The sequence below is a fragment of the Aulonocara stuartgranti genome (assembly GCF_965226115.1).
Source record: "Aulonocara stuartgranti genome assembly, chromosome: 20".
NCBI classification, from domain to species: domain Eukaryota; kingdom Metazoa; phylum Chordata; class Actinopteri; order Cichliformes; family Cichlidae; genus Aulonocara; species Aulonocara stuartgranti.
Window position 1 is genome coordinate 22,110,147 of NC_138956.1, and position 15,497 is coordinate 22,125,643.

Sequence of the window (15,497 nt, forward strand, 5' to 3'; positions counted from 1 at the left end):
AAGCCCTCGTAAATGACGTCCTCAGAGACTTCCTCAACCACTTTGTTTTCGTCTACCTGGACGATATACTCATCTTCTCCAGGTCAGTGTCAGAGCACGAAAGACATGTCAAACTGGTGTTACAAAGATTGTTGCAAAACCGCCTTTTTGTCAAAGCAGAGAAGTGTGAGTTTCATGTAACCACTGTTTCTTTCCTTGGATTCATAATTGAGCAGGGAAACTTGAGACCGGATCCTGGAAAGGTCAAAGCGGTTTTGGAGTGGCCCACACCCCCAAACCGCAAACAGCTTCAACGTTTTTTGGGGTTTGCAAATTTCTATCGCCGTTTCATCCGTGACTTCAGCAAAATTGTCTCACCTCTTACTCACCTGACTTCCCCTAAGGTTCCGTTCCAGTGGGGACAGGCAGCCGCGGAGGCGTTCATTCATCTGAAACAACGGTTTGCCTCCGCTCCCATCCTCTCCCAGCCGGATCTCAACCAACCTTTCATCGTGGAGGTGGATGCTTCGGATGTGGGCGTGGGGGCCGTCCTCTCTCAGAATACTGAAGGTAAACTTCATCCATGCGCTTACTTCTCTCGTCGGCTTTCACCCGCAGAGCAAAACTACGATGTTGGCGACAGGGAGCTACTCGCCATCAAACTGGCACTTGAGGAGTGGCGGCATTGGCTAGAGGGGACGGCACAGCCTTTCATTGTGTGGACCGACCACAAGAACCTCGCCTACCTTCAGGCAGCAAAACGCCTCAACGCACGTCAAGCCAGGGGGGCGCTTTTCTTCACCCGTTTCAATTTCTCCATTACTTACAGGCCCGGGTCCCGAAATGTCAAACCAGATGCTTTATCACGTCAGTTTTCATCCTCTGAGGGGGATCGGGAGGTGGCGTCGATCTTTCCTCCGGGCTGTGTCATAGGAGGCCTCACTTGGGAGATTGAGTCAATGGTGCGGCAGGCCCAGCGTACCGAACCTGATCCGGGGACAGGACCCCCGGGGCGGCTCTACATCCCTTCGTCCGTACGATCCCAGGTGCTCCAATGGGCCCACACTGCAAGATTCTCATGTCACCCTGGAATCCAACGCACCATTGCCTTTCTGGAACGCGCCTTCTGGTGGCCATCTTTAGCCCAAGATGCCCGAGAATATGTTAAAGCCTGTACTACCTGCGCCCAAAATAAGTCACAAAACACTCCTCCCGCAGGCTTACTTCATCCACTCCCTACCCCGGGTCGACCGTGGTCACACATTGCCCTCGACTTTGTTACTGGACTTCCACCTTCGGCAGGTAACACAGTAATTCTGTCTATTGTCGATCGCTTCTCTAAAGCAGCACATTTTGTAGCATTACCCAAGCTTCCCACAGCCCTAGAGACCGCCCAGCTGCTTACCAACCACGTGTTTCGCCTTCATGGAATTCCCTCTGACATCGTCTCTGATCGTGGGCCGCAGTTCACATCCAAGGTATGGAAAGAATTCTGCTCATCCATTGGTGCCCAGGTCAGTCTCTCTTCAGGGTACCATCCCCAAACCAATGGGCAGATGGAGAGGCTGAACCAGGAACTGGAAACAGCCCTGCGATGCGTGGCCTCGACAAACCAAAACACCTGGTGCTCGGCAGGTAACACAGTAATTCTGTCTATTGTCGATCGCTTCTCTAAAGCAGCACATTTTGTAGCATTACCCAAGCTTCCCACAGCCCTAGAGACCGCCCAGCTGCTTACCAACCACGTGTTTCGCCTTCATGGAATTCCCTCTGACATCGTCTCTGATCGTGGGCCGCAGTTCACATCCAAGGTATGGAAAGAATTCTGCTCATCCATTGGTGCCCAGGTCAGTCTCTCTTCAGGGTACCATCCCCAAACCAATGGGCAGATGGAGAGGCTGAACCAGGAACTGGAAACAGCCCTGCGATGCGTGGCCTCGACAAACCAAAACACCTGGTGCTCGCATCTAGCCTGGATTGAGTACGCTCACAACAGCCACACCTCCTCCGCCACTGGAATGTCGCCTTTCGAGGCCTCGCTTGGATATCAGCCGGCCCTTCTCCCATCTGTGGAAGGTGAGCATCTCGTTCCCTCTGTGCAGCACCACCTCCGCAAATGTCGGCGACTCTGGCGAGCTACCCGTGCCGCCCTCCTTCGAACCAAGGAACAGAATCAACGGCTAGCTGACCGTCGGAGGTCGCCCGCACCCACCTACACACCGGGGCAAAAGGTATGGCTCTCCACGAGGTTCGTCCCTGTCCGCACTGAGTCTAAGAAACTCACACCCACCTTCATTGGACCCTTTACCGTCGAGGCTGTTGTTAACCCAGTCTCGGTCCGTTTGCAGCTCCCGCGTAGCATGCGTGTCCACAACGTGTTCCATGTGTCTCAGTTGAAACCACACCTGTCCAGTCCTCTGTGCCCTCCTTCCAGGCCCCCGCCACCCGCCCGGCTCATTGATGGCCTGCCCGCGTATGCCATTACGCGAATCATGGACTCGCGGCGCTGTGGACGGGGAGTTCAGTATCTGGTGGATTGGGAGGGCTATGGCCCGGAGGAACGCTCTTGGGTCCCTAGGTCAGCCATCCTTCACCCGGGTATGGTCCGGGATTTCCATCGCGCCCATCCGGACAAGCCTGGTGGGTCGCCTGGAGGCTCCCGTTGAGGGGGGGGTACTGTCATGGTTCTCAAGATCTGGAGAGGTCGTGGTGTGTGTATTGTTTGTCTTAACCTCTCCCACCAGGGCGGAACTGGACCTTGGTTCCCCGCCTCTGAACCCACCCTGAACACACACCTGTGGCTCATTCACACTGATCCTGGCAGACTACTTAAGATGGCAAGAGAGGCTGCTTCCTCGCTGGATCGTCACATTACCAAGTGTCAGTGTAGTGTAACCTATGAAAATGTTCCTTTGATCCCCTAGAGTTTCCTCCTGACTTTGTTTTTTCCTCTGTGTACAGGCCTTCTAGACTCCCTGCCCGTCTTCCCTGCCGTCTGGATTTCTGTGGATGTGTGTGAGTGAGCGTGAGCTTCTTAGTGTGGACATTTTTGAGTTACGGATCGAGTGGAAGAAGAGCGTGTGTGTACCCCCGTCTTGGACCTTCCCTTCGGACCTCGCCCTACTCCCTGGAGCCCCGTGTTATCCGTTCCACTGTATATATGTATATATTCTCACTTGGTGTCACATTTCAAATAAACCCTCACCCTCTCTCTAAACTTCAGAGTCCTGCGAGTGAGTCCTCTGCCTACTAATCTGTGACACCACCATTCGCCTCTTGGTGTGTGTGTGTGTGTTATTACAATTAAAGTGGCTAGATGTTTTCCACCTACCTTTGCAATGTAGTCTGAGCCTTCAGTGTCAAAGCAGGGCCGTCTTTGTTGAGTCAGCTGTGCTGAATCTGCAATGTTCTGATTTTCATCTCTCCACCATCTCTCGCCAACTGGACATATAAAGGAAGTGTGTGTTTTTATTATTATACTAGATCAATACTAATAATGGAAAATAAAGACGTGCTGTATGATTAACAAACTGAAGGCTAATGTTCAGATTGAGGTCTTCGTGAGCCTGAGCTCTCAGAGCTCTCAGAGCTCAAAAACTTCTTAAACATTATCAACTCAAAACCAAAAAAAGTGATTTCATTCCTTTGATAGTGTTTTAAAACACAATTCATGTGCTCTGTGTCTGCATTTTGTAGCACAGCCACTCCCAAACCCCCCCCCCCCCCCCCCCCCCACACACACACACACACACACACCAGCCTTCCATGAAAGGTTTTCTACCAAACTGTACTACTGTACCATATAAGTAAAGTTTATTTATATTGTGCTTTTTATAAACATATAAGTCACACAGCACTGCACAACAGTAAAAAAAAAGAAAGAAACATAATTAATATCAATAGAGACATGTGTTAAAATAGAATCATAAATAGAAATCAAAAATAATAAAAATAGGGGCGATCGTGGCTCAAGAGTTGGGAGTTCGCCTTGTAATTGGAAGGTTGCCGGTTCGAGCCCCGGCTTGGACAGTCTCGGTCGTTGTGTCCTTAGGCAAGACACTTCACCCGTTGCCTACTGGTGGTGGTCAGAGGGCCCGGTGGCGCCAGTGTCCGGCAGCCTCGCCTCTGTCAGTGCGCTCCAGGGTGGCTGTGGCTACAATGTAGCTTGCCATCACCAGTGTGTGAATGGGTGGATGACTGGATATGTAAAGCGCTTTGGGGTCCTTAGGGACTAGTAAAGCGCTATATAAATACAGGCCATAACAACATAAATAACAAAAGAATGTCAACTGGAGGCCTGATTAAACAGATAGTAGTTACAGGGTAACTTTTATCACATACTTCACTACCAGAGCGTTCTCACTCCCGAGGCGTAACATGTCGACGTTTTGTCACGTCCCGCGGCGTTCCTGAGGAACGCGAAAGGAGACCTTCGGCGTTCTTATGGTACGCGGCGGGTTATTGCTGGAATCCAGTGCAATGACGCTCCCGCGGTAGTAGACGTTCCAGCCCTGTATTCCAGCCCTAAACCTAACCTTATCCCTAGCCCTGACCATAACCTTATTCCTGACCTTAACCAGGACTTTAATGATGTTAAATAGCGTGTTTCTAAGCGATTTGAAGAAAAAGAGCGAACATGTGTAGGTTCAGTCCAGACGGTTCTCATATTTCCTCTTTTTCCGAGGTCGTCATTTAGGAACGTGGTGGGTAGCCGAAAACGTAATATGGTGACGATTTGTCACCTAGCGTAAAATGTTACGCTTTGGGAGTGAGAACGGGTTGCCACTACCTACAAAGTACATTTTTACTTATTTTTACTTAAAAACAAAAAACAACAGTTTTTGTTAAGATGTTTGAAATGACATTGAAAGAACAGTCCTGAATATCAAAACTGTCCAGAAATCATTAGGTGGACTAACAGTCTGGATCATAGTGACCTGCTAGCACATTTTTTGTTGTTGATGTTGTTGTATTATATTTTATGGAACCCAGAACAAAACATATGGATCATGAAGCACAACAGAACATGACAATCAAAAGAAATCCGGATGTTTTTCTTACCTCTGAAGGAGCTGTTGCAGTAAGGTCGGTGCGGAAGGTCAGGCAGGATTTCTAATCTGGTTTCAAAGTTACCCTCCTGCACATTTGGAGTAAAATAAAGAAGAATACAGAGATAAATCATAAATTTCACCTAAAGCTTCAAATCAGCCACATCTGAGGCAGAAAACGATTTCTGAATAATTCTGTCTTGTAACCTCATCCATTTGGCTCCAGTTTAGACTGACATCAGTTGTTTCTGTGTACTCTGTAACTCCAGGCTGAACTCTTCTATCATCTGTTAAGCTCATCCGCAGACAGGACCTGTCCTCCAGTCTGCTGCTATCCTCATTTTTTCCATCTTCCAGGCTGCTGATCTTCTGAGCCTCTTTCAGGTCAGTCGGAGTCATACCCTGCAGGATATTCACACAGCTTCACATATATGAACAGGTTGTTAAATCTTTCAAAATCTAAACGTGTGTCAACCATTTCAGTACCTGTGTTAACCTGCGAGTTTGTCTCGCATGGCGAGATTTTGCTTTTCTCTGAGATTCTGCTTCTTCATCCCTGACAGGGGTCAGATACGACCTGGGTCAGGAAAAACACACAAATGCATAGGTGTAATTAGTCTGCACGAGGCCACAGTCATACATATGAAGAACCAATGTTTTAAATTGAAAAATGTAAAATCAAATCAAGTCAAATGGGACATTAAATTTAGTATCTAACTATCTAGGTATTATTAACAAAACAAAGCTACATATATGAGCAATAATAGACTATTTGCATTACAAACCTTAACAAATCCAAAATCTACTCACAAGCTTCCGAAATTCAGTAAAAATGTCTAGTATTAATTGTACACGGCATAATAAGATAAAATCAAAAACATTCCATTATTATGTGGCCTTTATGTGACCCAGTGTTACAACAGCAAGTATGTTAAGCTGCTAACACAGCTTTTCTGTGATAGCTGAACACACTTCTGTACTTTTTAATTGTCTGTCCTGGCATTCTACTCTACCCACTTTCACAGGAAATCAGTGAATCAACATGCTCTGAAAAGATGCAAGCCTGATATCTATGGCTGTCTTCGTAGACACAAATAAAAAGCTGAGCAAGCATCGGTGGGGAGGCTCATGTTTTACCCACTGAACTGCTAGCACTGCCTCTGCTATGCTTTTACTGGTATTGATCTTTCAGTTGTGGAGTCACCCTGAATGTTCACTGAGATTCAATGGGCTGCTCGGCACAGCAGCACAATGTAGTCTATGCAAAGTTCAGGACTTGGATACCATTAATGTGCATAATTCTACTGACTGATAAAGAAAATAATCAAGAACAAACTAATTTAGAACCCAGTATAGCAGCCATCTCTGCTATACTGGGTTCCAGAGGCGAATGCTGGAAAACCAGTATTATTACATGTTTTGCATTTCAGTTTTATCCACCCACTCTTAAAAGCGAAAAAACTGCAAATTATTCCTCTCAGGCAACATACTCAAACAATTTCTTTTTAATCAGCTAGAGAAGTTAGCAAGAATAACAGCCTTAAGACAGTAATTACTAATGTACATTTTTTAAAAAGCTAATCAAATAGATCAAAGGAAAATATGAATTTTCAGCCCCCTATGCAACAATCCCAAGGCTCACATCACATTAGTTCTTAGAGGCCTGCAGCACCTGAACAGAGTAGCATAGTTACTCTACATTAAGATAACAAACATCAGGCCTTGGAGCCTTGCCAAAATGGTCGCTTGACAGATTGATAAATCTAAAAATGAAAATGGCTAAATAAGACTCCATGAATAGACCAGCATGACTCAGCCCCCCCACTGAAACCTACCTGCTAACAAATGCTTGCATGGTCCCTGTGGAAGGTCAGAGACTGAAGAACTGAGACAATGCTGCAGGGATGAGAGGGAGAGGCTGGAGAAAAAAGGACTCTAACTGGCCAGGGTGAAGAGAGAGAGAGGAAGAGAAAAGGAGGGGGATGGGGGCACTTCCTGCCTGAATGATGCATACACAATCAATTTAGGCTCCTATGTACCAAGGTCTGATGCAAGCAAGTCTATGCATACTTCAGCTGTGCATGTGAGCAGCAAACACATTTAGCGGTTTATTTGAAGAAATAAGGAGACTATTATCTTTCTTTATCTGGATTATTTGAATCTTTGAATTCTAAAAAGAAAACAGAATTGTGCATTAACCAATCTAGTTATTCATTCCTTAGTTTATTTATCCACTTACTTCAGGATTAAACCTTATCCCATCTACACATAGGAAACTTAATAACTAAATGTACGATTATGGTTAAGTCAAGGCTAAATTTAGCTTCTATAACTATTGAGGTTGTTTGCTAAACTGAGATGAATATAGATATCGATATAAGCAAGACACAGGAAGTATTGGAATCCCTTTTTTAATTTATATAACACATTTTAAAACTTTAAATGAGAGCAGAAATTTGTGGAAAATATGTATTTATCATATTTTACAGCATATCAGTCCATATCAAAGTTGTTGGGTTTTTTTTTTGTTTGTTTTTTACAATTTTCTGTGTAACACTAATATTTAATGAGGTCAAAGGTATATTTCACCTGAACCTTTAGAAGAGTAAAAGTATAAAGAAGCATAATATGGAGATTTATACCTAAACACTGCACCGGAGATAGCACACTTACATAATAAACATGTTTAACAAAATATGAAAGGTGTGACACCTGGCATGCTCAGCTGAATTTTGTTACATTTTGTGGCAAACTGGAAAACCAAAAAGATACATAATTTCTCTATACAGCGGAGTAAAACTATTTTAAGTGCACAGGAGAGTAAAATTTTTTAGTGTTAATAACTAAAGTTTCAGTGCTCATTATAATGTCGTCCAGTACTGTACAACAGGCTCAAGTTTTTAATAAAACTAAGAACTAATGCACTAATATGGCATAGAAGAATGCACTTAAGTTTTAGGGACATAGATAATATTTGATAGCAGCATAACTTATTGTAATAAGGTTCATAGGTTTCTGGACAATGAGGCATTTATTAGAATTTTTCCTCGGTAAACCTGCACAATGGGTTTTATATCAAACAATCAAAATGTTATTGCAGGGCAAACTTTTAGTTTTAATTCAAGTAATTTAACTAAAGTACTGCATTAACTCTTTTAGAATTACAGCCTTTTTCATATATAATATTCCATTTTTAGAGGCTCCTGTGTTGTGGTGTACAGAGACAAAATTATAAAAAAAAATGTGTAACTGTTTAAGATAAGAAACAGACTGAGGTGTTCCTGGCGACCATGGCGACACAACAGCAATTAATCAAGTATACAGAAGTGAAAGAACCAGAGTTTATTTTACAAACATAATTGTTATACTGATAATAAACACAACCTTTAAAAAAAAGTGTGCTCTAGGTTTGTTTTATTTCGTTTTTTTGTAAAAATGCACAGTAAAAATCACTTCTTGGAAACATATTTCACATTTGTAAAATATGAATACACATATTTGTAATTTCCTGAAAAAAAATTAAGAAAAAAAGACATTTGAGATACTAAAATATTTTGCTCTAAGGTTACACTCACTTTAGCAACAATATTTTTGATTATTGGAAAACTCACATTATTTGAAATCATGTTTCTTGCTTTGTTTCTGTTGCTAAACATGTTAATACCGCCATTTGTTCCTCCCTCAATTCATCTTTGCTGTCAGTGTGCTGCAGAAAAACACTTAAATCTGAAAACTACATCAACATTATTATAAAGCTAAGCTTTCGTCAAAAGATATTTTTAGATGATGTATAAAATGAGTCGCCTCTTGGCTTTGTGGACAACTTGTTCTCTAGTTGGTGTGACTGATGCTTTGAATGACATGTGAATACTTCTGCTGTCCTAAAAATGTAACTTAAGCACAGTGCAGGCTCCAACCCCTCATATGCAGAACACTTTGTCCCTGAGGTGCATCATTAAGCTTTTTTTCTAAAGTTGCATAGTCTTTCTATGATTGTTTGTTAAAGACACACAACATTTATTAACATATGATTAATTAAAAAGCAGCAGAGTAATGACAGAGTAATAACCTTTTGACCTCCCTGTATCTCACAATACCACCAGTGTGTTCTGTCTGGCTGGAATTGTAATCAGTTAAAAAGTGCAAATAAAATGATAATAACCAAATCTATAGAGCAAGCACAGCTCTAGTTATTAAACACTAAAAAACAAACATGTCTTTAAAGAGTAAAAAAAAGTTTAATAAACTTTGCCATACCTTTAAAAAAAACACTCTTATTAATTCAGTTATTGCATATTATTGATTTTCTACCATTTTTCTTGTAGTTTTTTTCCCCTGTGTAAACAACATCAGGGACACAATGAATTACAGAACTGTAATTGTTGTTTCTCGTGATACATTTCAGGCAGTGACAAAAAGCAGCACACTTTGTCACCAAGACAGGTATTACTTATGGCTTCAAGGTCACAGCTTATGCACTGGCTTCTTGTTATTTCATTAACAGCTTGGTAGAAAATAGTGTAAATTGTTATGACAAGTGGAATTTATTTTCTTTAAAAAACATAATCATTTGATGGGTTAAGGCTTGTTAGACTGTTATTGGCAGGTAAACCCTGAATGACTCATTTCCTTACAAAAACGAGCCATGTTAGATTTTGAGGTACAGGTTTCAGCTCTGCATGTTGACGGAATTTTCGATTAGGTGTGCCTTTCAGAAAGCAAATGAGTAATGCACCTCGACAACAGCGATCAATAACTCTTTCTAACAGTATTTTTTATATTGCAGACAGTGGTGGAAGTCGGAGAAAGCTCCTGTTTTTCTTGATGGATAGGTCCATAGCATAAAAGAATGAAATTTCTTCCTGGTGGTATGCACTCTGTAAAAACATTAAAAAGAAGATATTAGAATGGATATATCAGTAAACACATTTTAGTAAGGCAGAATAGTCAATTAATAACTTGGATTGATAATCAAGTCATTATTTATGAAAAAAAAGAAAGTGAAATCTTACATTTGTCTTCTGGCAAAGCATCAAATTCTAAAAACTCCTCTTCTTCATCAGCCTCCTGTGGGTCCTCTGCACCATGGTTCTCCTCTTCATCTGCTGCTTCCTGCTGTTCGTCCTCTACTTCTGACACTTCTTCCTCTACATCTGGTTGTTCTGCCTCAAGCACTGCCTTCCAAAGCTGCTCCTCTTCTCCAGATGGTACGTGTTCTTCTGACTTCTCCCTTTCATCGTCTTCCGACTCCTCTTTCTCCAACACCGTCTCATCCTCATCTCTTGCTTTGAGGCTCTCATCTTGGACTGTTGAGTCGTCCTCACCTTTCTCTCTTTCAGGTGCCTCCTCTTCATCGCCTTTCCGGTTCTCGTCTTCAGGCATCTGCTCTTGAGCATTGGGTCCCTCCTCTTCTGTCAGTGTTGTGTGTCCCTTCTCTTCTTCTGATACAGTAACAGACTTCTCTTGTTTTGCATCATCTTCCTCTACTGCCTCTGCCTGCTGTGTAGGAACAGTTTCCTCTGTCGCAGACTCCACCTTTTCAACAGGAGCTGTATCTTGTGTATTTAGTTCTTCTGGCTCATCAGACTCTGCCTCTTCTTCCTCTTGGGTGGATGTAACTTTTTCATCAGCTGTAGGAAGAGTCTCTTCTTCTTCTGATTCAGCTGGTGCAGCTACCTCTTCCTCTCCAGCTGCTATGGGTGTCTCTTCTTCAGTGTCTATGTCTTCTACTTTTTCAGTTCCTAAGGCTTCTTCTTCTTCTTCCTCCTCCTCCTCCTCCTCCTCCTCTTCTTCTTCCTCCTCGTCAGTTTCTACATTTTCTACTTCTTGTTCACTGCCCAAGGCTTCTTCTTCAGTTTCTACAGTTTCTACTCTTTTTTCAGCTTCTACAGGTGTTTCTTCTTCTTCTTCGTCACTTCCTGCAGCTTCCTCTTCCTCTTTGGTTTCCGCCTCTTCTTCAGTTGTAGGAATTGTTTCTCCCTCTGTCTTTTCCAGAGGCTTGGTCTCAGGTTTCGTTTCTGCCACAGACTAAGATAAGCAAAGTCATATCAAATAACTGGAGCAAAATATTTACTATTCAGCTATGTAGGCATCTACGTAGGTATCTCAGTGAATGTGACGTGATTAACTGACATACAAAACAGGAAACTGCACCACACGAGTGTAAATGCTGATGTAAATCCATTGGGGAATCCATGCCAGGCAATTAGCTTCTTCAAATTAATGTGATGAAAATGTTATTATGGTTCCTAATGGGCACACTGTGAACGGAAATAGTAAAGAGGCCATGTGTGGTGACAGCATGTGTGTTAAGCCATGTCAAGCATGTTCTGCCATTGAAATGTAATCTAATTAAATGCGATAGCTTAAAAATGTTCTTTCAGTACATATTTAATAACTAATAAATCTAACATATAGTCCTAGATATCTGATTGTATTCCAAGTTGTTATTTATTTTCCTTTTAAAGATAAATCTGGTCTAGCCTGGTTAATCTGATTCTAATGACTGATTTATTTAGAGAGCTATTAGGCCATATTTTTCTTACCTAATCATGAGTTCTCAGGTTCTTGTGGCAGGTTTAAAAAAGTTTAAGGTTTAAGAATCATGTAAATATCACATGTCACATGCAGCTGTACTATATGAATAAACATCAACAAACTTAAAGTAAAAATATTATTAGACGGACTGAATAAAGCAAAACAAAATGATGATTTAATAGATTTGACTGTCAGGACTAAAAGGGTTGTGCTTAACACACAAATATCAAAATTAGATAAAATATTACATCAGCAGGGGCACTCACATTTGATCTGTTTATTTGCCATTTAACATTAATTTGACCTGACTGCTAAGATCATGATTTGCTACCTTTTTTCCATTTTATTTTTTTCCATTTTGCATTTAATTAATAAGATCACCCAATGGGCTTCTTTGTTATTACGGGCTGCTAAGTTCTGATCCTCCAGACTGTGACGTACCACATTAAGTTCCTGTACTCTGGCCTGATGAAGCCACTGCGACTGCTCATGTTCAAACAACTCTCTGAAAGACAGAAGACAGAATAAATTTCTCTTATGATCTTGTGGTCATTATTTTGTACCTTCATGAAGCTTTACTCACAAAACATACCGATAGTTTTATTACAACACTTCTATTTCAAAGCTCAAATGACAATAATAGCATGTGAGCCACGTTCTCTTGATGGTTATGTAAGCTTCAAAGACTTTTCAGCTTTAAAACTTATGAATACAAAAGAAATATTTACATAGATCATGGCAAACTCACAGTGTGATAAAGAGGCCTACCAACTCTGGTCTAGAGTAACACAGAGTTGCAGACAGTGGCAGCCAACAGGGCTTTGGCAAAGACAACATAAAATCATGGGTGAGAGGAGGCAAGTTATTTCCTCCACTGCTCTTTTTCCCACTCCACCACCTACCTGACAGTAGTCATTTCGACCACGCTAGCCTTCAACTGAGTCTGGTAGGCGTCTAGCTGGTCCTTCAGTCTGAGCATCACAGCAGCCTGTCTATCCAGGGCGGCACTCACTGTGGCAATCTCTCCAACTTTCTCCTCCAGCTTAGATTCTGCTTCTTCCAGGCCGCCTGTCAAGATGTCGACCTTCTGGGCTAGCTCACCAGTCAGTGTGGCTAAAACCTCCACCTTCATTTTAACATCTTCAAACTCCTCACTCTTTCCTTTCAACATGGTCTGCAGCTGGCTCAGTTGCTCCAGAGACACTGTGGCTTGTTGCATCTCTGCCAGGCGGGTTTTCATCTCTGTGTGGAGTGACAGCACCTGAGCGGGGAGGTCTGATGTCTTGAGCTGTTCGGCTGTAGCTAAGGCCATACCCACCTGCTTCTGGGCCAGTGAATAGGACTCCTCAAGGGCATTAAGTCGGGCCTCCACGTTGTCCAAAATATGCTGCTGCAACAAGACACAGGAATGACACAGAGTCAAGCTAAGGGACTATTATCCTCACTTATTTTTATGATTGATAGACTCTTAACTGTCACTGGACAACAATTATGCTTATTGGGAAAAGATTTTGTTACTATTAAAGGGACGGAAACACCAAGGACAGTTTTTTGTTAATTTTCTTTTACCTTTATTTGCATTGCATTGTTTGCTTAGATTCTGTATAATATAGTATAATATAATATAACAAATGCTTGGGGGAAGGAAATATGTAGCCACACCAAAATCTCATCATTAACAGGCGTGATCATGAACAAGCCATTTAGGAAATCTCACTTAACAGAGATGAACCTCAGATCTTTGATTTATTTGCAGTTATGCTAAAACTGTCTTTTTTGCATTCTTTATAACCTTTTCTGGATTCTTCATTAAGCTTTCTCCTTACAACATCCTGAAGCATTTCACATTTGTGAGCGACAGAACAATTTACCACTCATACAGAAAATATTTGCCGAACAAGACTGAGCTAGCTGAAATGTTCTCGTGCAAAGTTTCTGCAACCCTGTCTTTTCTGAATAGAAGAAATACTTAAGGGAAGGAAATACAGATATACCTGATACTTCTTGGAATACCATGAATTGAATTTGAAACACATGGAAGAAGACTAAAATACTGAACATGGCAGTCATGAACTACTATTTACTGTGATATAACAGGTTGATTTCATTCATGGTAATGTGTTTAACTATAAATATAATTATCTCTTACATAAAGTGTGTCCTTTCAGATTTATAGACAGACACACACAACATCGCTCTCTCTGCTTTTCTACAGTCTTTCAGATTGCCTGCAAAGAGCCTCTGAGCTGGTGTTCAGTATCAAAATCACAGACTAAATTTAGCCTTGGCTCATTACTGCCTTGTTTATTATTATTTTGGCAGCATCTTCAGCACAGCTTTGGGGGCATATTCTTGACTGGTATTACAATACAGAATTTTCCACAGAACCTAGAGACTAAAAGAGATCTATTTTACATTTGAGTCATTGGTACAGGCATTTGTAGGTCAAGAATAATCCTCATTACAAACGTCAGCAGCTGTGTGGATGTTAGAAATAGCAGCGTTTTGTACTCACTCCAGTGAGGCTGTTGGCATGTGGAAATCTGATAGAGGCCTGCAGCTAACTTTCCTTACTTGCAACTGACAACGTGTGCTGGAGCATTTTATTTTATTTTTTCTGTGTGTGTGTGTGTGTGTGTGTGTGTGTGTGTGTGTGTGTGTGTGTGTGTGTGTGTGTGTGTGTGTGTGTGTACAGAGTTTTTTTTTTATTCTAATCTCGTGAAAATATGGTTCACAAGATTGGTTGTTCATTATAAATATTGGCTATCAATAAGTGCATCTGGTGCTTTTGGTGGCTTGCAGTTTTAGGTGACTGGATATATTCTTACCTTGTTGCCAGACTGTCGCATTTCTTCGTGGGAGGATTGTAGTTTCACTATCTTCATCTGTATGCCCATGAGATTGTCTGTTAAGTAGGTTAAAGTTTGGTACTGCTGGAAACAGAACCACACTCCGGTGGCACCTCCAATCACAAAAATCAGAAATAAAACCAATAGAAGTGTGTAGTTATTCCCTCCAGGGCGAACTTCTGTCTCCATAACTTCATTTTTGAATATGTTATCTTCATGTTTGTGGTTGTTTTTCGCTTTCCGGTGCTTGGCTGTCATTGCGCTAAAAAGGACACAACGTCCGAATCAGGTAGTGAGGTGATATTCAAGGACCCGGTGGGTAAGCACGCTTGGGCCGTGGTGTGAGCAGTGATTTACTTCGGATGGATCCTTTAAGTTGCGTGGTGCACCGATCGGCCCGGGTTAATCACTCCACAATAAAGCTGCAGCGGGTCGTTGGCGAAGCAGTAGTGAGGGAGGTGTGAGAGGGAGGCGTGAACAGTAGGTAGCGTGGTTGTCCATTCAGGAAGATCAAGGAGGAGCGGTGGGCCGGGCTGCCATCAGGAGTGGCTGAGCCCTGAGTCACGGTGGTTGACTGTCATCTAATGGAAACACTGCACGTCCGCTGATGGAGTGCCGTGCGCTATTTTTTTTTACTTCAGAAGCCATAAGTGTAAATGGCAGGTCTGCACGTTTCCACTGTGGACCAGACTCACTCTAGTATTTAACAAAAGGGTGCCATAAGAAAATATTCATTAAGTACAATTAATTTTCTTTTATATTGAAAGTGTAATATAAAATGTTACTTTGGAAAGGCCATGTTCAGTGTCACTCTCTGACTCTGTAAAATTCCCCTTTGCAGTAAAGGTCACCTTCAGTTTCTAAAATGTCAACATTTTCTTGGTCTTTGCTGCTTTGTTTCAGTCTTCCTCGTTAGTTTAAAGGTTCAGCTCCATTTTTGAATGTTATGTTTCCTTTTCAGCTGATACTTCATTTCTACATTTATTTTTGTCCTTCGTGTTGTCTTTTGTCTTCCCGTCTCTCACATTTTCCCCAATAACTATTCTTGTTGTTTTTCTTAGCAGAACTACTAAACACCCATCCA

General features: G+C 42.0%; 2 protein-coding genes across 3 annotated transcripts in view; both read right to left on the bottom strand.

The window, feature by feature from the left end:
- LOC309697718 (protein phosphatase 1 regulatory subunit 12B-like) overlaps positions 1–6,882 on the bottom strand; it is a gene marked incomplete at its 5' end in the record, with an annotated part of 28,267 nt that extends 21,385 nt beyond the window's left edge. The window contains 5 exons of the mRNA XM_082519835.1: positions 3,311–3,420; positions 5,041–5,116; positions 5,235–5,429; positions 5,514–5,604; positions 6,863–6,882. Of these exons, the coding sequence (XP_082375961.1) occupies positions 3,311–3,420; positions 5,041–5,116; positions 5,235–5,429; positions 5,514–5,604; positions 6,863–6,882 (492 nt within the window). The remainder of the gene's footprint in view (positions 1–3,310; positions 3,421–5,040; positions 5,117–5,234; positions 5,430–5,513; positions 5,605–6,862) is intronic.
- Positions 6,883–8,354: 1,472 nt separating this feature from the next.
- Positions 8,355–14,964, bottom strand: LOC309697801 (uncharacterized protein). Of its 2 annotated transcripts, none has more exons than XM_082519955.1 (5): positions 14,393–14,964; positions 12,467–12,951; positions 12,006–12,069; positions 10,040–11,054; positions 8,355–9,904 (listed from the first exon to the last, which is right to left on the bottom strand). In XM_082519955.1, coding segments are annotated over exons 1-5 (1,845 nt in total). In that variant the 5' UTR covers positions 14,672–14,964; the 3' UTR covers positions 8,355–9,902. The 2 variants fall into 2 exon arrangements, with proteins under 2 accessions (XP_082376081.1, XP_082376080.1); XM_082519954.1 differs by having other exon boundaries at positions 12,467–12,954; positions 14,393–14,963.
- Between the last annotated feature and the right edge of the window lie 533 nt (positions 14,965–15,497).

What these genes read in the sequence shown, in the direction of transcription:
- LOC309697801 (XM_082519954.1), bottom strand. Translation starts at nt 14,671, where the DNA reads ATGACAGCCAAGCACCGGAAAGCGAAAAACAACCACAAACATGAAGAT. An exon ending in TGCGACAGTCTGGCAACAAG is followed by an intron (nt 12,955 to 14,392) that starts GTAAGAATATAT and finishes GTCTTGTTGCAG; the next exon opens with CAGCATATTTTGGACAACGT. An exon ending in GTCGAAATGACTACTGTCAG is followed by an intron (nt 12,070 to 12,466) that starts GTAGGTGGTGGA and finishes TCTGTCTTTCAG; the next exon opens with AGAGTTGTTTGAACATGAGC.